The 24,507-nt window shown below is 43.3% G+C and overlaps 1 protein-coding gene across 1 annotated transcript in view; it reads left to right on the forward strand.

The window, feature by feature from the left end:
- The first annotated feature begins 406 nt into the window (after window positions 1–406).
- The window catches only part of KCNH5 (potassium voltage-gated channel subfamily H member 5), a 216,315-nt gene continuing 192,214 nt past the window's right edge, over window positions 407–24,507 (forward strand). The window contains exon 1 of the mRNA XM_020809805.3: window positions 407–698. Coding sequence (XP_020665464.3) covers window positions 626–698 — 73 coding nt within the window. The 5' untranslated portion in view covers window positions 407–625. The remainder of the gene's footprint in view (window positions 699–24,507) is intronic.

Genomic DNA, 24,507 nt, shown 5'->3' on the forward strand with positions numbered 1-24,507 from the left:
GCTTTGGGAAGGCGAGACCAGCCTCTGACTCTCCTTCGGAGACTGACCCGCACCAGCCGCCTCGCAGCCGGGAAGCGTCGGCTTTTGTTCGGGCGCCTTCCGGGGCTCCCCGATCGTCGTCTCCGCTTCCTCGACGGACCGCGCCCGGAGCTGCGTGGCGCAACCCCCCCCCGATCCTGAGCGACAGGGGTGGCCAGATCTTGCGCTCCGCCTGCCTAACCCCAGCTGGCCCCGGGAGTGGCGGCGGTGGGGACTCGAACTTGTGCCGGGGCGCGGGGGTGGGGGGTCATGGTGCCGGCCCGCTGGGCTGGGGAGAGGGTCAGGGGCCGGAGCGATCGCCGGTGGGTCGCCGCCGCCGCCTCTGCCGCCGCCGCCGCGCAGGCGCAATCCTCCCCGGATCGGCTGAGCCTGCATTTCCCGAGCTGTGAGCGCGGCGTTGCTGCCACAGTCCGGGCTTCACCGGCCGCGGGAGCGCCACTACCATGAACTGCCTCGCCCGCTTTCCCACCGCGACTCCACGACGGCCCTGGGCGCTTCCAGACACCGTCCGAGATCCCCCTCCTCTTCCTCGCCGCCCCTGCCGCTGCGACCCCTTGGCCCCAGAGCCCGGCTCTGCAGCCGCAGGATGCCGGGGGGCAAGCGAGGGCTGGTGGCACCACAGAATACCTTTCTGGAGAACATCGTCCGGCGCTCGAGCGGTAAGAGCGAGAGAGAAAGCGCACCTGGTCTCCTTTCCTCCTCTCTGGTTGTCCCTGGACGGGCTCGGGGCGGGGGAGAACATGTTGGCGGAGTTGGGAAGGAAGGGGTTAATTTGCCCCCCCCCCCCCGCCCCGCAACTCTGGGAAACGTGGCTAGAGCGCGTCAGAAAACGGAGCAAAGTGGCACTTTTGACAGGGTTGGAGTTGCGAGGGGAACTTTTCCGGGCTTGTCCAAAGCGTGGAGGGTGCGAGTCGTAAGGACTTGCCAAGGGAAGGATCGGGCCCCGGGTTGCTGCTTCTTCTGTCGCCCTGGTTCTTTTCGCGTTTGCCCGGGATGGATCTGGAGAGAAAGATGGAAAAGGAGAACTTGGCCTTCTGGGGAACTGACAGGCCCTTGAAGGAAGGGCCTGGCGGGGGCTAAAGGGGGCAGCCAGGGCCCTAAGAGGGATGCGGCCCCTCCTTGTTGTGTCTGTGGGACACTTGGAAAGTCTTCGTGCGTGCGGGCTTGTGAAAGAGAGAGAAGGAGAGACGTTGGCCGGTGTCATTTAACTGGGGTCTCCTCGAGGTTAGCACTTTGTTTTAGCACTAGAATGAACTGCGGGGTGTCTCCTTGAATTCAGTAGGGCTTACTATGGAATTAGGCACTAAACTGCAACCTTAATTACCTTGTGCTTCCGCTCTTGAATATGGAAGTTCTATTCACCTAAGAACCCTACTTTGGAGGCACAACAACTCCCATCTGTCACCTCCAGACCTGAAACCAAAGGTCTGGAGAGGCATCGAGGCAGTTCTGTGTTTAGGAGCAGAATCAGTGGAGTAGGTTAAATGGCCGTCTTCCTACTTACTTTTCTCCATGCACATTTCTTTCTTTCTTTCTTTCTTTCTTTCTTTCTTTCTTTCTTTCTTTCTTTCTTTCTTTCTTTCTTTCTTTCTTTCTTTTTCTTTCTTTCTTTCTTTCCTTCCTTCCTTCCTTCCTTCCTTCCTTCCTTCCTTCCTTCCTTCCTTCCTTCCTTCCTTCCTTCCTTCCTTCCTTCCTTCCTTCCTTCCTTCCTTCCTTCCTTCCTTCCTTCCTTCCTTTCTGATTGGGAAAAGGGTTTTGCCCCCCCACTGCTTGGTGAGATGGATAAAATCTTGGGAAACGCCAAGAACTGATTTTTTTTAAAATCCAACTTGAAGCTGAGTGGGAAATTCGTTGAAAAGAAGGAAGGAATGGCTGGCTTCCAAACAGCACTTTTTGTTATTAAGATATTCATCAAAAGTTTGCATGGTGGAGTGTCTGTAGGAGAAACAGAACATAATGTGTTCAAACTGCATGTATACATGTGTTCACACAACATGTATTCTTGTTCAGATGTTTGTGACACCCTCTGTCGCTGTGCTTATTTCTAGTTTGTACTCAAGTATAAGAATCTTGTTAAACATGGAGTGCATATCAGCTTTCTTTGAAGCTAAAAAGTTGTAGGATGAGACCTGTGGCTGCTTTCCAGCCCAGGACAGAGCAGCAACAGACAAGCCTGAGATGAAACTCGAAGTGGACAACATTCTACAAATCTGGATTACTTATATTCATAAACATTAGAATAGCATGAACAACTTTTCTAGATAACTCAACACTGTACAGGTCCTGCTTCTTAGGCCCTATTTTGGGAATCAAGTAGGAAGAGAGAAATTACGAATAATGTCATCCTTCCATAATATACCTCGACAAAATCATATTGCCTGTCCCAAAGAGGGCAGAATAAATTGCTAAATATCAGGCCACACTTATCTAAATCTAGCTGATTCAACAGATCTATTCTATTTGGACCTAGCGATGAGATTGAAGCTTAGATACTGCAACAGAAATGTAAACCCAGAAACCCCACATAAACATATAAACATTCCATTTACCTATGAATAACTATACAGGAGTACAGATTGTCAGTCTACTTACATAAACTATATTTGTGCCTAATTTAGCATGTGAACATTGCTAGAGAGTATCCGGAGTTGTCCTTAAACCAGATGCATAACAAACTTTCATTGCCTGTAAACTATCAAGAGAAAGGGAACATTACTTATTATACTTCATGGATAGCTTTCTGTGGTCAAATTGATTGCCAGACATAGCAGGCTATTACCAAAATAATTTTTTAAAAAATATCTAATGTATAGTATCACTGTGCTTCTAGAATAAGTTCCTGTAACATACATGTAATAATTTATATTTAAAAGCATTCTTTACAAATCAATTGATCTATTGTTTTTGTATACTGTATTCTACTTTTCTCCCATGGACCTTGGGGCATGAGACATTGAATTATTTTATTACTGTGTAGAGAGACAGAGTAGGCTGAGAGGATACTGATGGGCTCAAAGGCATTATGGGAATTTTAAAAACTCATTCTACATTTGAACCCAAGACATCCCCACCCAACACCGGCACACCTCTGGTATCTTTTTATCCCTTCACATTCTGGATAGAAATGATCATTGGTTTTATTAAAAAAAATTCATATTCACTTCTAAAGGGTCAAGGCATCTTTTCTTTTGCTTATGTCTTATGACCAAGGTGTATCATTAATTGGTTTCTAAGAAACAAGGTGGTAGATGTCCTGTTGCTCTAGCAAAGGTGCAAAAAAAAAGACTTTGTTATCTGCACAGTTTCTCTGTTAAGATCATTTTTATAAAACTGTGACTGTACTTTTTTTCTTCCTCTGGAAACTCTCTTCTCTTATTTCAAATGGGACTGGAACTACTGCACACTGTTCCATTAAAGTAACTAAAGAGAATGCAGATAATTCCGTAAAGATACAGTCAGCAAAACCCTGATTAAGAGAACCTCAACCCCTCCCTTCCTCACAAGAAGTTTATTGCAGGGATGATGGATAGTCTATCAATCCATTTCCCCCTTAACGATTATTATTCTTGTATGGATTTGTGCACAAAGTTTCTCATACTCATAGGCATCCTTCAGTCTCAAGAGATTATGGTAACGTGCTCTGTATGGAGGACTTGGAACAGCGTCTCGTGTTTTGACGTGTATGCTAAGCTGGAGTGTCCTCTCCAGGGCACGAAGCCTGGGTAAAATAATATGGAGGATAAGCTGTTACCCAACCAGCAAATCCCCCCTCTCCACGTCACTGAAATAGTCCAATGGAAGGGCAAGAGCTAATGTTTCTAGATTCCTCCAATACCACATGATATAGACACAACTTGCACACTATTAGACATGAGGTAAGGACCTGTTCTGTCCCTGGACATTTTTTAAAATAAAAATGGGAACCATACAGGAGCATAGTGTGGAGATGCTACAACAGATGAACCATCAAATCCACTGTGCTGGGCTTGTAATGTGAAAGCAGACGGGGGGGGGCAGTCATTGTAGCATCCTTCTAATGCTATGTTTTGTGGGCTTCCCCCCCCACTTCTAAAAACAACCCCCCGTTCCCAGTTCTGGAGGCATGTTTGGAGGCAGGAAGGCAGGGAAGGTTTTCGACCTGTCTGTCTTTTGCTGTTTCTGCCATCAAAGTATCCAGTGCAGGGGAGCAACAGTGGTAGACCTACCCCTAACGGATGGGATGTCAGTTCTGTTGAACCTGCTTCCTTCCATGAAAAGAAAGAGAGCCATAACATCCCCCTAGGGACTAGAAGATTGCATCCTAAAAATTGTTTGTGAAATCCATAAAGGATAAGCCTACCAGTGACTACTAGATGTCATACCAGAGTGGAACTTCTGTCGTCAGAGGCTCCCTAAATACTGGAAGCTGACCAAATAATAGAAGGTATCCATTACATCTGTGGGATACCCAGTATGGAGTGTTGGACAGAGTGAAAGACTAGGATTCAGAAGGCCTGGGTTTGAATCTTTGCTCAGCCATGGACACTCACTGGGGGTCTAGACCTGGTAAATATTTCACTTACCTTGAAAGCCTTATTAAGGTCTCTATAAGTTGATTCCGACTTGATAGCACATAACAACCCATGACATATTGACAGAACCATCTCATGGACCAGAACTGGAGGGCACAAGATTTTCAGGGAGAGATGTCGTTGTACCCCAATAATGAACAACCTCACATGTAGACAAGCTCTCCAGAGGTGGACATCTAGTTGGTCAGTTTAAAAATGGGATGTTACTTTTGAAGAGCCTTGCATGATTTTTGTGTACACACTGTGGGTTGGAAGCAAGGTCTGCTAATGGAAGGGTTGAACAGTGTGTGTCTCTTTGATTTCTAGGCACATTTTCCTGCCCCCAGTGTCACAGCTCATCCCCCAGCCCTATGCCTAAGTATTCTACCAGTCTTGCCACGGGTGAAACTGTTTTGGCAAAGAAGGGATAAGGAAGCTGCTTTCTATGCACCCAATTACATGCACCTCAATCTAGATCCAACACAATAAAATTCCCTTAACAAAAACATGGACAAATATTTCACACCGAATGCAGGAAATGTAACCTTACAGGACTATTTTGTGACTGAGTACTGTCTTATTTTCAGCCTTTGAATACCGGAATATTAATTCAAAACAATTTGCGGAATGTTGGTCTGTAACACATATCAAGTTAAAATAATAATAAATCTGGTACTTCAGGAATGATGCTCGTCAGTGTTCTCTCCCTCAAATGAAAGTACTGAGCTGCAATAGGAATACGGTACTAGTATTAATAACTAGGTGTCGTCAAATCAATTCTGAACCTTTTCGGAGTTTTCCAGGGATACAGCACACAGATGTGGTTTCCAATTCATTTCACTCTTAATTCCATTTGCATTTTCTGTCTCTTGGAGGCCTGTGTATCCAGCCAGGATATGATGACTGTAATTTAGTTCAATAATCTTGATACACCAGGAAACATTTTAAAAAACCAACAAACCAACACAAACCCAGAATGAAGAGGCTCCCTTAGATGGGTCTAAGCAGCTAAGCATGCTAATTTTTAGGTAAAGGTCCCCCTTGACATTTAGTCCAGTTGTGTCCAACTCTAGGGGGCGGTGCTCATCCCTGTTTCCAAGCCATAGAGCCAGTGTTTGTCCGAAGACACTTTCAGTTGCCACATGGCCAGCGTGACTAGGGAACGCCGTTTTACCTTCCCACCGAGGTGGTACCTATTTATCTACTCACATTTACATGCTTTCGAACTGCTAGGTTGGCGAGGAGCTGGGACAAAGCGATGGGAGCTCACTCCGTCGCGTGGATTCGATCTTATGACTGCTGGTCTTCTGACCCTGCAGCACACAAAGGCTTCTGCGGTTTAGCCCGCAGCACCACCACGTCCCTAATTTTGCTTAGAAAATTTAGGACTTCTCTAGGTTGCTGTTATAAAGCACAGCCAGTGTGGTGTAGTGGATTGTGTAATGGGTTAGAACTTCGGAGACCTGGGTTCAGATCCCTGACTTTGCCATGGAAACTCACTGGGACAGTGGTGGAACTCCTTAAATACCTCATTACTTTGAAAGCCCTAGTAGGCTTGCTATAAGTCGATTCTTACTTGACAGCACATAACAAGGAGTTATAAAACATGCATATTTCAGAGAACATCCAGGATTAGGGGTTTGTGAGCTTTGCATGCCGTTTCTTTTTTTTTTAAATAAAAGTTTATAAAAATTCACAAACATGTTCATGTCTGAGATGAAACAAACGTAAGGTTTTAAAAAACAAAGGTATGCATCTGGCAGATTTCTCCATCCATGTTGGCGCTTTGAACGCTTCACCTGTAAAAATTAGCCCTTGTATATTTAGTTTGCTTAGTTCAGAATCAGGGTTGCCGACTGTTTTTCCCCCTCAGGGATTCCTCATCTTTAATACCTGTCTAGCAAGGACAGGCAATGACCATCCTGTCCTTTATAAGGAATAGTTGCACCTCTTGGATTTGCCTGGGCTAAAGGGAAGAGAAGTTTATCTTAATTCATTTTTGAAAACATTACCACATTCTTTTTTTCCTACTCATCACAAATATCCTGGGCCGAGTGTGCAGGCATCCTTCAGTCTTGAGAGACTATGATATCGTGCTCTGTATCGTGCTCTCTATGGAGATCTTGGAACAGTGTCTTGTGTGGCTGAGGAGGCCAATTTGAGAGTGACAATCCCTTCCACACTGAAGACAAATCCAATCTGTCCCCTGTCCAGCTCCCTGGTTTTGCTTGTTTCAGGACTGCCTCTTTGCCTCGGCCTGCTGTACAAGTGTCTCTTCAAATTGGGAGAGGCCATGATGCACCGCCTGCTTCCAGGATGAACGCTCAGACGTCATGGTTTCCCATCTGTTGAGGTTCATTCCGAAGGCCTTCAGATCCCGCTTGCAGATGTCCTTGTAACACAGCTGTGGTCTCCCTCGGGGGCGGCTTCCCTGCACTCATTCTCCATACAGGAGATCTTTTGGAATCTGACCATCAGCCATTCTCACGACATGCCCAAGCCAACGTAGATGGCGCTGTTTCAATATTGTATACATGCTGAAAATTCCAGCTCGTTCTAGGATTACTCTATTTGGAACTTTGTCCTGCCAGGTGATACCAAAAATGTGTTGGAGACAACGCATATGGAAGGTGTTCATCTTCCTCTCCTGCCGTGCACAAAGGGTCCAGGACTTGCTGCAGTATAGGAGTGTGCTCAGGACACAGGCTCTATAGACCTGGATTTTGGTGTATGCCGTCATGTCAAGTATGTCCTGATTATTAAGTGGCATCAAGTGGACACCAACCATTCCTGAGATTCTCAACGTGTAAGGGACTCAGAAGTAATGGTTGTTGTGGGTTTTTTGGGCTCTTTGGCCATGTTCTGAAGGTTGTTCTTCCTAACGTTTCGCCAGTCTCTGTGGCTGCCATCTTCAGAGGACAGGAGTAGCACTCTGTGCTCTGGTGCAGTTTGTTTGGGAGTTGAGTTGAGTTTATCTGTCCCTCCTTCTGAAGGCTCTGGGATAATTCAGCTTACCGAAGACCTCAAAGGTATACTCCTCTCTGGGACACATAGGGTGGGGGAATCAAATTCCCCAGTCACTTCAATGTACTAGCTATCTGGCCAGCTAAGTGTTACTCGGAGGATTTCTGCAACATGTCATTTTTTTTTTCTGCAGCCTGTGTTTGAATTTATAAGTGGGTTTGGACATGTTTATGAGTGATCAGGTGAGAAAGGGCAGATTGATCATAAACATGTTTAAATTCACTTCTGGGCTGAAGTATAAATTGCAGAGAAAGTGTGAAATGTCATAGAAATCCTTCCTGTCGTATTTAGGAATCTTTAGCATGGGTCTGCCCATATAAGTTGCATTTTCTTTTGCACTTGGATCCCCACTCAGGATCCTGGCAAAAAACACAAACACAGAAAAATGGATCCTTAATCCTAGATTCTGCCCACCTCTGGCTTAACTCTGGCACAGGTCAGAATCAGACGCTCAAAGTGGTTTCAGTATGCACGGAGCTCAAACAGTCAATTGTAGATGAGTAATAGTGGATGTAGGTCAGATCTAATGAACAGACTCAGAGACTTAAATCCTGTTGCTTAGAGTAGGCCCATTGAATCAGTGGAGATTTTGTGAATCAACTCCTCCATAAGTTCCACCAATTCAATAGGCCTATTCAAGTTGTGACTTACTACACTAATGAACAAGAGTATCATCCAGAGCATACTTCCTTCCATGGAGATTACAGATCATATTGTGGCACGATATGTTATGTGCTATCAGGTCACTTCGGACAAGTGCTCCAGGTAGATCACAGAGATTCCACAGCAGTGTGCAACTACTTTATTATTATTATTATTATTATTATTATTATTATTATTATTATTATTATTATTATTATTATTATTATTATTATTATTATTATTATTATTATTATTATTATTATTATTATTATTATTATTATTATTATTATTATTTTCCGTTTACTCTCAGCAACACAACTGCAATTCTGATAAACTCAAAATCATAATTATAATAACAGAATGTCTGTATATGTATAATACAATATTATGTGCTGTCAAGTCAATTCTAATTTATAGTGACCTTTTTTCAGGTTGTTCAGGAGGAAAATATTCAGAAATGGTTTACCATTCCCTTTCTCCTGGGGGGTGCCCTGGGACTGTGCAGCTTGCCCAAGGCCACACAGGCTGGCTTTGCTAACAGGGAATTCCCCGACTTCTGGCTTCGTAGCCAGATGACTCATATGTAATTATACGACCTCAAGCAACATGGGCCTTTTGTTTCTCTCATGGTGAGATCTTGTATTCTTGGTAGAGTGACTAGGGGACACACAAAGTGTACAATTGTGCTGTTAATATTCCACCTTGTATCCATGACGTGGAGTAGTAAAGGACAGTCAGGTGAACAATAAGCAGTGAAGCTGGAGCCACACATGAATGACAAGGGTTAAAGCGTGCTGCTTATATATCACCTCATAGTGGTTTTGCATGGATGCATTGCTGAGGTTTTTTTTCCTGGGCTTTCTTTTTGTCTCCTGACCGCATGGCCTGGGGGTGGGGCCTAGGGGTGGGACTTCCTGCTTTAAAAGAGCATGTCCCAGGACCGCGTGCCTAATGGCGCACGAAATTCTCAAATTTTGTATCTGGCTTTAATATGGTAAATAGGAAAGCCAATTAGATTTGCATAAGCCGGGGAGTCAGGAAAGTTTTAAGGATCAGATCATACTTTTGCACTATTAAAGAGCAGGCCGGGTAGGTGGGGCTCATCAGCTTTGGGAGGCAGCCCATCTAGGAGAAGGAAAACTCTGATTTCAAACCTCCACTGCCTTGTGGCTATATCCACCAATGGAAAAGGCTTCAGGAGTTAACCTAGAGGCAAAAATCCGGAGCTGGAGTCCCGAAGGCAGCATGTGTCGTTCTGCCAACTCCTGCGACGTTGCTGGAACCAGTTGTATTGGCTCTTGCCTTTCCATTGGACCATTTCAGCAATGTGGAGAGGGGGGATCTGCTGCTTGGGTAACAGCCTATCCTCCATATTACCTTACCCGGGCTTCATGCTCTGGAGAGGACACTCTTTGAATCAGAGTATGTTACCATAGTCTCTCGAGACTGAAGGATGCCTATGAGTGCTTAAAACACTCTCTGGGCAGTTTACCAGTTAATGATGGTGGCTACACAAAGGTTACTAAGGATCCTCCATTCAAAGCTACTATCCAAAAGGCAGGCTGTTTTGCTTTTGTTACTTTTGACTCTGGCAAACTGAAGTATGAAGGATATACATTTTCAGTCCATCATTCTGGTTCTATGAGTCATAAATTTGCCTACTCTTTTAAAAATTCAGTTGTATTATCCATACCAAACCACATTCTTAATAGCACATAGGTAGTTTCTTCCTGCTTGCTAATCTCGTGTTTGTTGATTTAGGGTCTGATCACTTAGTCTGGCAAATGCATACTTCAACTTCTCAGAATATTATCCTTCCAGGTATGCAAATCTTTCAGTGCACCATACCTGAGACATGAAACTTACAAACAAAGCCAGGGTGTCTTGTGTTATAATAAACAGGAGTTTTCCCTTAAGGGTGTACTGATCCTAGATCCCTGCTGCCATTGGTTTACTTGCTTTGATGTCACGGGAACTAAAGAAACATTCTAACTGCTGATGGTTGGGTCATTTTGACAAATGAAAGGAGCTGTAAAAGAAGCAGAAAGTGTGTCTGGCTGGAAATATATTTCATGAGGTTTTGGAACAAAATTTTGTTTACTCACTCAAATAATTAATGAAATACAAGGAGCAAAATGGGTTTGAATGGAGAGTAATGAAGCTGTAGCCCAACAGATGTTGTTGAACATCAACTTCTATCATCCATCACCCCCACCTACGAGTAGAACTGATGGGAGCCACAATCCAGCAACAAGTAGCTGATAACACTATTCACACCCCAGGACTCTAAGCAAGTGCCAGATGGAAAGAGGGTGGCTGAGCAAAGTAAGTTGAGAAGGGCCATAAACAGAGGTGTGAAGCATGGTAGCATCCATTGTAATCAAATCTGAATGCACTTTCTGATGCTGTAGTTAGTCTGTGGTTGACCTACTTTTCACTTATTTTGTCTCTCTCTCTGTCTCTCTGTCTTCATTGCTGCATTATGGAACAAGGCAAAATAAAAGGGCACATCAATTGAAAACATGACGCGCTTCTAATTCTGACATCATTTTCAACATAAAATTTAGCCAGGGCACCACGACTAGAGAGAATTGTGCAGGGGTGGTTGTGAGAGAGAAAAAGCTACAGCTTGCAAAGCATCTAAGGGGTTCTCTCATATTTGCTATTTCTTCCTGGCTGTTTCTTACCCAACATGTCTTCATGATAAAAACTCCCTTTGCCTTTCTTTCTTCTTCTTTTTTTACTGAGGGGTTTCCACCTATGTACCTTTGCACTCTTATCTTTTAATTTTGTTTTCACTGAAACCGAAGCGAATTATTTTGTTACGATCCAAGTTCCTTTCCCCTTTTTTGGCACATCAGCGACCGGCCTGAATTTATTAGATCATAGCCGTGGTGCAATATGACAGCGTCAGGGTCGTTTTTTTGGTTGCATGTACGTGCGCTGGGGCAGGGTGTGTGTGTGTGTGTGTGTGTGTGTGTGTGTGTGTGTGTGTGTGTGTGTGTGTGTGTGTGTGTGTGTGTGTGTGTGTGTGTGTGTGTGTGTGTGTGTGTGTGTCCAGTGAGCTTGGAACTTTAGTTTTAAGAGGAGTGGCTGCTCAAAGAGCCGTCCATAACGGAGCGATGGGAGGTTGATGCTCGGCACATCATTGTGCCACTGCTGAGTTACAGATGGTTCCAGCATATTGTTATGTTTATTTGTCCTAGAAACAGCTTCCTATGCTTTGTCTGGGGAAATGGCTTCGCTGTGCAGTTCTGATAGACAGAAACTCAAGAAACTGTACCGGGGTCATGAAAAGAAAAAGCAGTAGCATGGAAATGACGGCCTTCTCCATGAAATGAACAGCTTTTTGAAAGTCTCTTTCAGTATTCAAATTACATCTTATAGGCTGTCCCATTTCTACATAGGAGTGATTTTGCCGCAGGCCATTTAATCAGCTCATTTATTTCATTTTATTTTGTTACCCCACCTTTCTCCTTAAGAGGACTCAAGGCAGCTAAAAGCCCCTTAAAAGCCAATATCGAAGCAAACAACAGTGAGTATGAAAAAGATCAAATAAACACTGGACTAAAAAAAACCACAAGCAACACTAAAACACATTCCATGCAGTACAACAGTCCATTTAAAAACCCTCGCAGGTTGCCAGAAACTCTGCCTGAAGAGAAAGGTCTTTGTCTACCTGTCGAAGGGCAGCAAAGATGGGGCCAGGCTGGCCTCCAGTGGGAGGGAATTCCAGAGTCTGGGAGCAGCCACAGAGAAGGCCCCTCTCTCCTGTGTCCCTACCAGACGCACCTGTGAAGGGGGTGGGACCAAGAGGAAGGCCTTTCCTGATTATCTTAGCACTTAGGCAGGCTTATAAAGACTGATGCAATCCTAGAGATAACTTGGACCCAAGCTGTTTAGGGTTTTATAGATTAGAACCAGCACTTTAAATTATGTCCAGAAATGGATAATCAACCAGTGAAGCTGCTGTGACAGGGGGGTTGTGTGATCCCTGGAAGCAGCCTTAGTTAGCAATCTGTCTGCTGTGTTTTGGACCTGCTAACGCTTCCTATAGGTGGTCCCGCATAGAACACATTACAATAATCTGGCTGGGATATCACTAAGGCATGTATTACTCTGTCAAGATCAGACCTCTCCAGGAATGGGCACAACTGGTATACTAGTTTTAATTGGGCCACCACTGAAATCTGGGCATTCAGACTCAGAGAGGATTCCAAGAAAAACCCCCAGCTGTGCACCTGTGTTTTTACAGGGAGTGCAACCCTATCCAGCACAGGCTGCATCCCTATTACTTGATCTACCAGCCTTTCAGCTGACCGGGAGCACCTCTGTCTTGTCTGGATTGAGTTTAAGTTTACTCACCCCATCCAGTTCATTACTGACGCCAGACACCAAACTAGAGCTGAAACAGCTTCCTTCGATTTAGATGCAAGGAGAGATGGAGTTGGGGATTATCCATGTACAAAGCCTTGGGATCAATCTAACATGGCCTTTCTCTTCAATCTGAAAGGCAACTGCATTGGTCCCAATCCTTACGAACACCACATAGGGAACTATATTACAAAAGGAAAGGGATGGTGAAAACAACGTAGTGAATGGTATAGTAAGTAACATTTATAATATATCATTGGAAGCAGATGATCAGGACTTACTTAAATTCTTTTGGGAATTTGGTATGGAAGAAGAAATACGTTTTAGTGCTTGGAAAAATATATGGAACGTTAGAGTAGTGAAATATTATGTCAATAAGGATAAAAGAAACATTTTACAAATCAGTTTGGATATGGTATCTAACTCCAGTGAAATTAAACAAAACAGATGGTAATTGTTCCAAGATGTGCTGGAGAAAGCGTCAGAAGTACTTACTTTCATAGGTGGTGGGAATGTGAGATTATTGTTATAGATAGCTATTAATGATAAACTTGAATGTAATGCATAAGTTAAGAAGTGTTGGTTGTGGTAACTGGTAGAGATGTATTTATAGATATATGGGGATAATGTATTTATTTTGTATTAATAAAGGGGAAAGGACAACACCCAAAGTCAATGAAATTCTAGAAAGGAGATGGGGCTCCACAAGGGTAAATGTTATATAGCTGGTTACTTCCAAATGATCCTGGTGCGGGAGGGAGAGCACTGTGTATTTAGATATTTATTTATTAGATTTTTTTCCTGTCTGTTGGTTTTTGTTCAATTTTTTAAAAATTGAAATAATCCAGACAGTGGACACAGATAAGTCTTTTTCCTCCACCCCCCCCTCTTTTCCTATGCCCTCTTCTCTTCTTACAATATTATAATGACCTTGCCAAGTGGATCAATGCTGAAGAGTGTCTCCCATCAGGAGAAGACCCTAGCTGGACCATCTGGAAGTCTCTTAATAGACTGTGAAGGAAAGTAGGAAAATCAAAGAATAATCAAGTAAATTGGATACTTGGATACAGGATGAATTTTCTGGGACTGTGGAAAAATTCGATCAAGGCAGCACTTAACGTGCCTGCAATTTATGCCACGCCACTTGTACCAAAGAAGGTTTAGTAAATGGAAGGAAGGAAGGAAGGAAGGAAGGAAGGAAGGAAGGAAGGAAGGAAGGAAGGAAGGAAGGAAGGAAGGAAGGAAGGAGGACGGATGGATGGACGGACGGATGGATGGATGGACTAACTGACTGAATCTAGTGAAATAGTCTGGCAATAGATGTAGAATGGGGTTTTTCAACAATTTTGGTTGAAACCTGATTTTCCAGCACATAGTCTTTATAGGGACCTGTTTGTATAAGTTTGTATTGAAGGAGAATGCCCAGATCTTTGGGGGTGGGGGTTACAGCAAGCCCAAATTATAAATTAGGGTACAAATTGTATGAGATGCAGCAGAAATTGCTTAATCATTTTTGGTTTTTTTTGTTTTTTTGGAGGGGGGGGAGCACATTTACTCAATACACAAACCCACTGAAGCTAGGTGTGTAAAATCTGGCAGGTTTACCCCTTCTTTAAGGTTTATTTTGTCTCTCAATGTCAAGTATTCCAGTGCAAAAACAGAGCTATTTATGGTTTCCCAGTGCAAATCAATGAAAGGCAGGCAGCCTGAGTTTACAGATCGATTCAGATCCAGAGAAGAAATTGAATTGAACGGGACACAAATGGCTCCAGATCAATTCAGGATCTACTCTAGTCCCCAATAAGCTTCTGAACCCATGGAGGGACCTAATTTAAAACTATCAAAAGCATTTTTCCCATAGAAAATATAACATACTGGATTCATTCTGGGAAACAGAAGGTGAAGACCTCTGATTGAGATTATTTTGACAAGAGATTTCACATGGTTTATGGTACTATGGTGGCTAAAGAGGGAGTTTTCAGGCAGCATCAGAGGGAAAAAAGCTTTAATTAGAAATGAGCTTCTAGTCCTCAAGTTAAGCATGAAAATGTTGGGGTAAAGCTGGCAAAATGTCATATTTCAGATGGGAAGAGGACACGAGAAGATTCCTAGGAGTTATCAATGCTGTTCTCAGCTCTTTGTCATGAAGTATTAGAAACAGGACAAATTATTTCCAGTAAGCAAATGTTCCTTTTGTTTAATAAAAGGCACGTTATTTTGCTTTTCATTGTGTAGAATTTAGTTCCTCATGGAAATAATTTTATAATAATAATACTGCCTTTTAACAGTAGCCTTTTAAATGTCTTTCAGTATTGCAGACATAATTGAACATTATTAAATTCCATGGACAACCCGGATTCTTGATTTGATTTCTGTCTCAAACCACTTTTATTGTGGAATTAATCATACAGCTCTTCATACGGCATGCTGGCATGCTTTTCGGGTAACAGCTATGAAACTTCTGCATAGTGATTGGCTGATCTGCCCTTGTGTCATAGAATGGCAAAGCAGGAAGAGGTTTATGTAAAGTTTTTGTTAGCAGATTGCCAGTTTTCCCCACTAACCTAGACCCTCTGGTGGACAGAAGAATTAAAAAACAAAAGAGAGAGGAGTGGAGGCAGCTGTGTCAGGGTTCTGAACATATGACAGAATTGCACCAAATGGTACAAGGGTGCACGGATGTTGGGAGCCGGCAGTAAACTGCTCCAGGGAGTTATTAAGATTTACCAGGTTGTAGGCTTTAACGTAACCTTAGAAGGGACGCGGTGGCTCTGTGGGTTAAACCGCAGAAGCCTCTGTGCTGCAAGGTCAGAAGACCAACCATTGTAAGATCCAATCCATGCGGCGGAGTGAGCTCCCGTTGCTCGTCCCAGCTCCTGCCAACCTAGCTGTTCGAAAGCATGTAAAAATGTGAGTAGATAAATAGGTACCACCTCGGTGGGAAGGTAAATGATGTTCCATCTCTAGTCACGCTGGCCACATGACCACGGAAACTGTCTTCGGACAAAACGCTGGCTCTATGGTTTGGAAACAGAGATGAGCACCGCCCCCTAGAGTCAGACACGACTGGATTAAATATCAAGGGGAACCTTTACTAGGCTTTAACTTGCACGCCAACTCTGTCAGGGACGAATACCGAAACACTCACAAAATGGAAAGGGGTTCAGGTAGGGGGCATGAAGCAATACGTTTCCTAAGTATAAAACCCTCTTTTCCCAAGAATAACTAAACCGATGTGGTTTTTAAAAATTATTTTATTGTAGATGTTACAAAAAATTAAAAGAAATAAAGCCACAAGTAGTTTCAATAAGTCAACCCCCAAAAGTTCAAAAGTAATCAATATGTTTTCAAAGCAAATACACATTCAGAAGATTTACGGCTAGAGCAATTTCAAAGTAGTTCTACAAAAAAAATTAGAAAGCCAACTGTCCTAAACTACTTAGATAGAAATAGAAATTTATCAAAGTTCCAGAGCATATGCAGAGCATAAATCAATACTGAGGCATAAGAAGCACCCTGCTGGATCAGGCCAAGGGCCCCTCTAGTTCAGCATCCTGTATCTCAACAGTGGCCCTACAAGATGCCTCTGGGAGCACACAAGGCCACGAGACACCCATCTCCTGATATCCCTCCCCTGCATCTGGCCTTTTGAAGTACCTCCCTTTTAATCCTGGAGATTATAACTCCCCATCATGGCTCATCACCTGCGATGGACTTTTCCTCCAGGAATCTGCACAATCCTCTTTGAAAGGCATTTAGGCCAGATGCCATCACCACATCCTGTGGCAAGGAGTTCCACAGACTAACAACACACTGGCTAAAGAAATATTTTCTTTGGTTTGTGCTCACTCTCCCAACACTTCATTGGAGTGGATGTCCCCTGGTGCTGGTATTGCATGAGAGGTAAAAGAGCTTCCCTCTATCCACTTTATCCTTCCCCTGCATAATTTTATACATCTCAGTCCTGTCCCCCTTCAGGCGCCTTTTTTCTAGACTAAAGAGCCCCAAACGCTATAGTCTTTCCTAATGAGGGAGGGCCCCAGCCCAGTCATCATTTAAGTTGCTCTCTTCTACACCTTTTCCAGTTCCACAATGTCATTTTTGAGGTGTAGCCACCAGAACTGTACGCAATACTCCAGGTGCGCATAGCATTCTCCTCAGATAAACTAAGCCAATTCCCAAACCATTTAATACCCATTATCCACCTTTTCAGTGTGTTCCACCAATCAGTCTCAAATTGCCCTGAATCTTCCAGAAAGCAGTAAAGTTTTTGCTCAAGTAATTTCACTTCTTTTCCCTCCCTTTTTCTCTGCTGAAACCAGTTCCTCACTAATTAGCTTGGTATCAAAAGAGAGTATTTTCTGGCCTTGAAAATCCTTCCCTCATACTGATGGGATGCAGCCAGCAAAACCCTTCCAATTCACACACAATTTCTTCTGGTCTACCCTCTCCCAGCAGAGGCTAACGGGCTCAAGTTTCAAAGGCATCTCGATAGGGCACAAATTAGTAAACATGGACAGGAAGAAGAGTTTCCAGGCAGTTGAATGTCTCTGGTTTGCCATTGGCTGAGGTTCTTTGGAGGTCTCTAAACCACGACTGGCCAAGGACAAAACTATACATTACATATAGCCAACCATTAGAAGCTGAAATCACATTAGCCTTCAAGAGACATGATTCAAGCAGACCTTCATGCCTGAGCAATTATACTTGCTAATGAACTCCCCCTCTAACTCGTGAAGAGGAGGAGTTAGCCGTCACCTTCAGATGCCTGCAGCATTTAAGGAATGCCCTCTTCTTTTAACATATGGCACGTTTCTCAGTTGCTCTGAAGCCTGAGAGGACAGCATTGACTAAAAAAGGAGATCCTAAAACAGAGCAGGTGGTTAGTTCCCTAAGAGGGCTTTGCCCTTACCGATGAGATTTGATTAAGAACTCTGACTGAAGATTTATTGATTCTAAATGTGAACGAACTAGTTTTCATGGACGCAAAGAAGAATATCTGCCAGTACACCACACAGTGTATTCCTGCAAAAGATCCAGGTCTTTTTTTAAAATTAAAGTTAGTTTTCTTTTTGTTTTCTTTTTCTCTTTTTGCAAAGCCATCCCATCACTTCAGATACCTTAGAGAGAAATTGGATTGTGATCTTATGTGCAATGGTGTTTGAACTCTTCCCCCCCTCCACTTGGTAAAAGTCATGATCTGTTTCTCTCCTGCCAAGGACCCTGGCAATTCATCGTTGTCATCATGACGTGCCTTAAAATAAATTCTGACTTGTGGCAACCCTTTTCAGTATTTTTCAGATAGAGAATACTCAGAGGTGGTTTACCATTCCCTTCTTCTGGGGGAGCCCTGGGACTGTGCAGTTTGCCCAAGGCTACACAGGCTGGCTGTACTCTCAGGAGGCACAGTGGGGAATCGAACTCCCAACCTCTGGCTCCACAGCCAGATACCTAAATCACTGAGCTATTAAGCCACTTCTGACACATAGAGGAATACAAAGAATTTGGGGAAGGATTTTGAAACAGATGTCCACACAGAGGTGCCTAGAGAAGACATGGGAGTTTTTGGTTCTGTCTCAGCTCCCAGACCGAACATTGCCAGATCACAGGCTTTAGAACCGAGAGTTGAGTTTTGGGGTCCATTCTCCAAATCCCAGACTCTGGACTGGATGTTGTTAATATGGCAGTCATAGGTTTGGGGTTTATTCTTATTCTCCCTTCAGCGCTATCTGGAGGCTGTACTGCAATGGATGCAGGAAAATGGGCTGAAGCTGAACAAGACAGAGGTCCTGAGGGTGGGTGGCCCCCACCATTGGCAGTTTGGGGAACTCCCTCCCTTTTGGGGGGGACTCTCACCGCAAAGAGTGAGGTTCACAGCTTGGGGATCCATCTGGACCTGGCGTTCACCATGGGAACCCAGGTGGCGTCAGTGGCCCACTCCGCCTATTTCCATCTTTGACGGATTGCCCAGCTGTGTCCCTATCTTGATGTTGGGGCGCTCACCACTTTGGTCCATGTGCTCGTAATCTCGAGGTTAGACTACTGTAATGTGCTCTACGTGGGGCTACCTTTGAGATTGGTGTGGAAACTTCAAATGGTGCAGAATGCGGCAGCCAGACTTTTCAGTGGGGTGAGAAAACATCAACATATCTCTCCCTTGCATTGGCTGCCCATTTGTTTCCACATTGATTTCAGAGTCTTAATGATTACATGTAAAGCCCTAAACGGTGTAGGACCTCGATACCTGGCAGAACGCCTCCTCCCACCTAGATCTACTCGTATCACTCATTCTAGCCAGGAGGGCGGCTGAGGAGCCTAACGCCAAGGGAGGCCCGGAAGGAAAAAAACAAGAAACTGGGCCTTCTCGGCAGTGGCTCCCCGTCTTTGGAATAATCTCCCCGGCGAGATCCGCTTGGCCTCTTTGCTGGGTATTTTCAAAAGCCAACTCAAAACCTGGCTATTTAGGCAGGCCTTCCCTCCGGACACCACTTGATTTATCGTTTAACTCCATCTTGAATGACTGTTCACTGTTGTGAAATTGTTGTTATATATTAACTTTTTAATCTATTTGATGTGAGCCACCCAGAGCAGACACTGTCTAGATGGGCAGGATACAAGTTCAATAAATAAATAAATAAATAAATAAATAAATAAATAAATAAATAAATAAATAAATAAATAAATAAATAAACACACACACACACACACACACACACACACACACACACACACACACACACACACACACATTGTGTGATCTAGACATGTTGCTGATCCTGAGATTAACTTGTTAATGACTTTTACATTTCTTTTCCTGCTTTTGCTTCAAGCTTCCTCCAAAAATGATGCCAATGTTTAAATGCTTAATCATCTGCATGTTATGGACTACACGTTGAGCCTTCCGATGACTCCACAAAGACCTTAGAGTCATCCCCCTTAAAAGGATAGATACACCATTGTGTCTCCACATTGTCTCTCTCTCACACACACATTCCATTCTGCAGACTGGGCAATGAGCCCTCATGATATCAGAAAAACTCATCTGTCTCAAGTAGAGATGGATATGAAGCACTTCATTGCACTTTGTCCCAATTCGTATGGGTGGCATCACAGGTGCCATTTGTTTCCTCCCCCACCCCCAACCCAGCATGCCACCTAGGTTCTCCTTCTTGGTTGGCCCAATTTGGGCAGGAGCTCGAGCTTACCTTCCCCATCTCCTCTGGCAGCCGACCACTCAAGAATCCCCACTCTGGGTGGTTGGCTGCTGGAGGAGGCGGGGAAGGGAAGTCTGAGATCTTGCTTGGAATGGGTAGCTGACTGAGAAGGAGGACCCAGGAATAACGGATTGTGAGTGGAACAATGTGCTGAGGGGTTCTGGGAAGGGCACCTGTGAAGTTGTGTTGAGACAAAGCACAACAAAGTATAATAAAGCACTTCATGACCATCTTTAGTCTCAGGTTTAAAACCTAAAATCTCAGAAGAATGGGATACTGTTGGCCACGTGACCCTACACAGAATCCCCACCTAACATGACCATATGGAAAGATATCATGGTGTTTGTTATCCAATATGCCAGAAGGGGCCAGTGTTCCTCGACTTGTAGACAACCTATGTTTTGAGGAATGCAACTGAGCAAGTTTTTTAAAGAAGGGTTCTTGGCCCTGACCTTGTGGTAACAATAAGTATCAGAGTACCATGCTGGTCTTCAGATTACGGATTGAATTTGTCAGGGAAATCTGTAATTTAGCTCTTAAAACCCAGAGGTAAAGGTCCCGCTTGACATTTAGTCCAGTCACGTCCGACTCTAGGGGGCGGTGCTCATCCCAGTCTCCAAGCTGTAGAGCCAGCGGCTGTCCGTAGACCGTTTCCATGGTCACATGGCCAGTGCGACTAGACACATAATGCCATTACCTTCCCACCGTGATGGTACCTATTTATCTACTCGCATTTTTACACGCTTTCGAACTGCTAGGATGGCAGGAGATAGGACAAGTGACAGGAGCTCCCTCCATTGCATGGATTCGATCTTACAACTGCTGCTCTTCTGACCTTGCAGCACAGAGGCTTCTGTGGTTTAACCTGCAGCACCACCACATCTCACTAACACCCAGAACTGTACTCCAAAAAAGTAAGATTTCTTCACTCCACAGGAATTTTTGTTTTGTTGTTGTTGTTCAGGCTGTAGTAGTACTCATCTGTTGTAACAAAATTAAAAAATTCTGTTCTGCTGCTAAGGCAATAAACTCTGTTAAGTAGAGTGATAGAATCCTAGAAGACAATTTGAATATTGTTTAGTCCAGGACAGAGACAAATACAAGAAGCTGGCAACTGACAGAGAGCTGTCCAGCCTCTGTTTAAACATCTCCAAATAAACCAATGTATTGTGACCTTATGTTTTGCAAGAAAGAACTTATATACAGCCAAAGTGTACACATTGTTTCCTCAGAAGTAAACACCACTTTGTTCAGATGGGCTTGTTCCCTGATAAATGTGTCCAGGACTGTAACTGAAGTAGGCTTTACCCTGTAAAAGTATAGTGGTGCCTCGCTTAACGGTTACCTCATTAAACGACAAATCCGGTTTATGATGGGTTTTTTGCGATCGCTATTGCGATCGCATAACGATGTTCCTATGGGCTTTTTTTCGTTTGACGATGAGCAGTTCCCTGCTTTGGGAACCGATTGTTTGTTTAACGATGATTTTAAAACAGCTGATTGGCGGGTTGCAAAATGGCCACCCGCTGTGCAAAATGGCTCCCCACTGTTTGCAACACTGATTTCTCGCTTTACAGGCATCCGAAAAAGGCTGCCCTACGCAGGATTTTCACTGGAAGATGAGGTATTTCACCCATTAGAACACATTAACTGGTTTCTAATGCATTCTAATTGGATTTTAATTTCACTTGACGACGGTTTTGCATAACAGCGATTTTAACGGAACGGATTAACGTCGTCAGGCAAGGCACCACTGTATATAGTGTAGTAATCTCTATTGTAGCTGTATGGATAGCTCAGTGGTTTAGACTGCAGAGCCTGAGGTTGGGACTTCAGTTCCCCCCTGTGCTCCTGGGAGAAGAACCAGCCTGTGTGGCCTTGGGCCAACTGCACAGTCCCAGGGCTCCCCCTAAAGGAAGGGAAGGATAAACCACTTCTGAGTACTCTCTACCCAGAAAACGCTGGAAAGGGTCATGACTCACCATCAGTCAGAACTGACTTGATGGCACACAATTATTATTAATAGTCTTCATTGTATTTTATTGTACAGTGGTACCTCGCATAGCGACGTTAATCTGTGCAGCAAAAATTGCTGCTAAGTGATTTTGTCGCTATGCAATTTTAAAAAGCCCATAGAAATGCATTAAAACCTGTTTAATGCGTTTCTGTGGGCTTAAAACTCACCTTAAAGCAAAGATCCTCCATACGGCGGCCATTTTTGCTGCCTCTTATGTGAGGAATCTGTCCCTAAACACAGCGGGTGGCCATTTTTTTACCCGGTGGCCATTTTGGAACCGTAGATCAGATGTTTAAAAATCATTGCTTTGCGATGATCTGTAAGCGAAACAGGGAACCGATCATCACAAAGCAAAAAAACCACATAGGAAACATCGCAATGCGATTGCTTCTGCGATCGCAAAAAGTTCGTCGCTATGCGGTTTCATCACTAAACAGACTGCCCGTTAAGCGAGGCACTACTGTATTCTGGAATTTTCTTTTCTTTTGTTTTGTTTTTTTAAAATCTCTCTGGGCTTTTATCCAGGCCTTCAATTACTGTGATTAGAGACCGGCCTGAACCAACAGTTCTTTCTGAAAAACTGTGCATTGTGGCTACCAGCCCCAGAAAATTACAGGGAAATGTTCTCTGGTTCCCTGAGATAATGTACCTTCAAGCTATTTACAAAAGCTGGAATATTTACAATACTTCCCTTGCTATTTGAAATGTATAAGAGAATCGCATAAAACATGAGAATTCCGGTTAAAACATCTCTGACAATGCCTTAAAATGCCTATAAAAAGTAACTTTGAAGGTGTGTCTAAAATGTCATTTATTTTGAAGCTAGTTGCTGCATTACTTTCGAAATGGAACAGTTGAATCTTGTAACTATTCGCTGTTGGCAACATTCCTTCCAGTCTGTTCCTCTCAAGTTTTGAGCTATAAAAAGGAGTTTTGAAAATTAACTCTTAAGCCTCAAAAGAAGAGCCGTATGTCTCACTAAACTTCAATCGTAATGTAAATTCAATTACTGGGAAAAGGAATTGAATTTGGAAGCAATTAGTTACTTCCAAGTTCTGAGTGAGTCAGAATGCGCCAACTGTAGTCCACAGCGGCTTACCTGGCACAGATGTCTGGCACAGGTGATGGGAACAGGGTGTAAAGAACAGGTAAAGAACAGGTAAAATTGGAGGATCTCTACGGATCCCCATGGAGGGACAATCCTTGTGGGAAACTGGTCTGTCTCACCCCTAACATCAATCAATCGATTGATTAATTAAATATCCAAATATACGCATCAAACTATGTAACCGTCAGTGTAAAATTACCAATGAGGTCATTTTAAAAGCAAGCTGAAAGAATATGAACAATGTAAACTTTGAAAAAAAAATTAGAAGAATTTTAAAGAATTTGAATTTCAAACAAAATAATTTTAAACAAGCTGATAGCTCTGGGTGTTGTGATGCATTAACGTTCACACTGAAGCGCCAGTTGTAACATGGACCTCATCGCTTACCTCTACAATCTTATACATCTTTATGGGGCTGTGAGTCCTATTCAACTGTAATTCAGTTTTCATCTTCTATCCACTGTAGGCTAAGATCTCTGTGCTGATCATGCAGTATGTACGGTAATCTCGTACATGTTTGTTCCAAAGGAAACTCTGCTGATTTTAATGGGATTTTCATCCGCGCTTGTGAACCACAGCCTACAAATGTCTCTCTGCTTTATTTAGTTAGTTTGTTTTCCAGGGAGCTAAATCTGCAGCAAATAGTCTCTAGTTTCAGTTTTCATGTTGACAGCAGCTGTTCTGATGAGACAAAAAGGGAGGCTTCTACTTTTCACTAGTTATTCAATCCGATGAATCAGCTACAAGCATTCTGCTGCCCATTGACGAGCAGAATTTTTTGAAAATTAAATGTTTGGCAATAGCAGTAATGATGAAAAATGCTCGATGGTACATTTTACATTGGCATGGAAATGTGTCTGTTCCTGAGAATGGAAACAGGGATGTTTTCTTTAAGATAATGTCTGTTGTGACACAGGGATTAATTATCTTTTTAAAAAGAGGACTTTTTCCTCTCTCTTTAAAAGACTTTTTCTCTTTAGGCAAATATATGTAGACTTCAATTCATTCATTAAGACTCATTTGAATTCCCTTGTGACAAACGTTTCTTTAATTGCATAATGATGCTAGGAGAAACATATTTTGGGAAAACAAAAATGACACAGTACCGTAACAAATAGGAATAAAGCCTCCATATTCTGGAGCAGTATATTTCTCATTACCATGTGCCGAAGAAAAATGGTGGATAATCTCAGTTTCAGCCTCATCATGATGATCTGACTGGCCACTAGTGGAAGCAGAATGCCTGACTCATTTGATGTATGGTCTGAATAATCAAAGGAGTTGCTGTTTACTCTGCTGCTTATGTTGAAATTAGGAATATTATGAAAATATATTTAGTGGGCTAACTGTGCAGCTAGCACAGATGACTAAAGCTCAGAATTGTCCTTCCTAATGTTTTGGATTACAGCTTCCATGAACCCCAGCTGCCGCTGCCATCCATCAGGATGGAAGGATGGAAGATGTGATTCAAATCTCTGGAAAGGAGGTCAGGGAAGGCTGCTTTTGAAACAGAGTTCAGTGTTACCTGCAAGTGTGCAG

This window comes from Pogona vitticeps, chromosome 1 (assembly GCF_051106095.1).
Source record: "Pogona vitticeps strain Pit_001003342236 chromosome 1, PviZW2.1, whole genome shotgun sequence".
NCBI classification, from domain to species: Eukaryota; Metazoa; Chordata; class Lepidosauria; order Squamata; family Agamidae; genus Pogona; species Pogona vitticeps.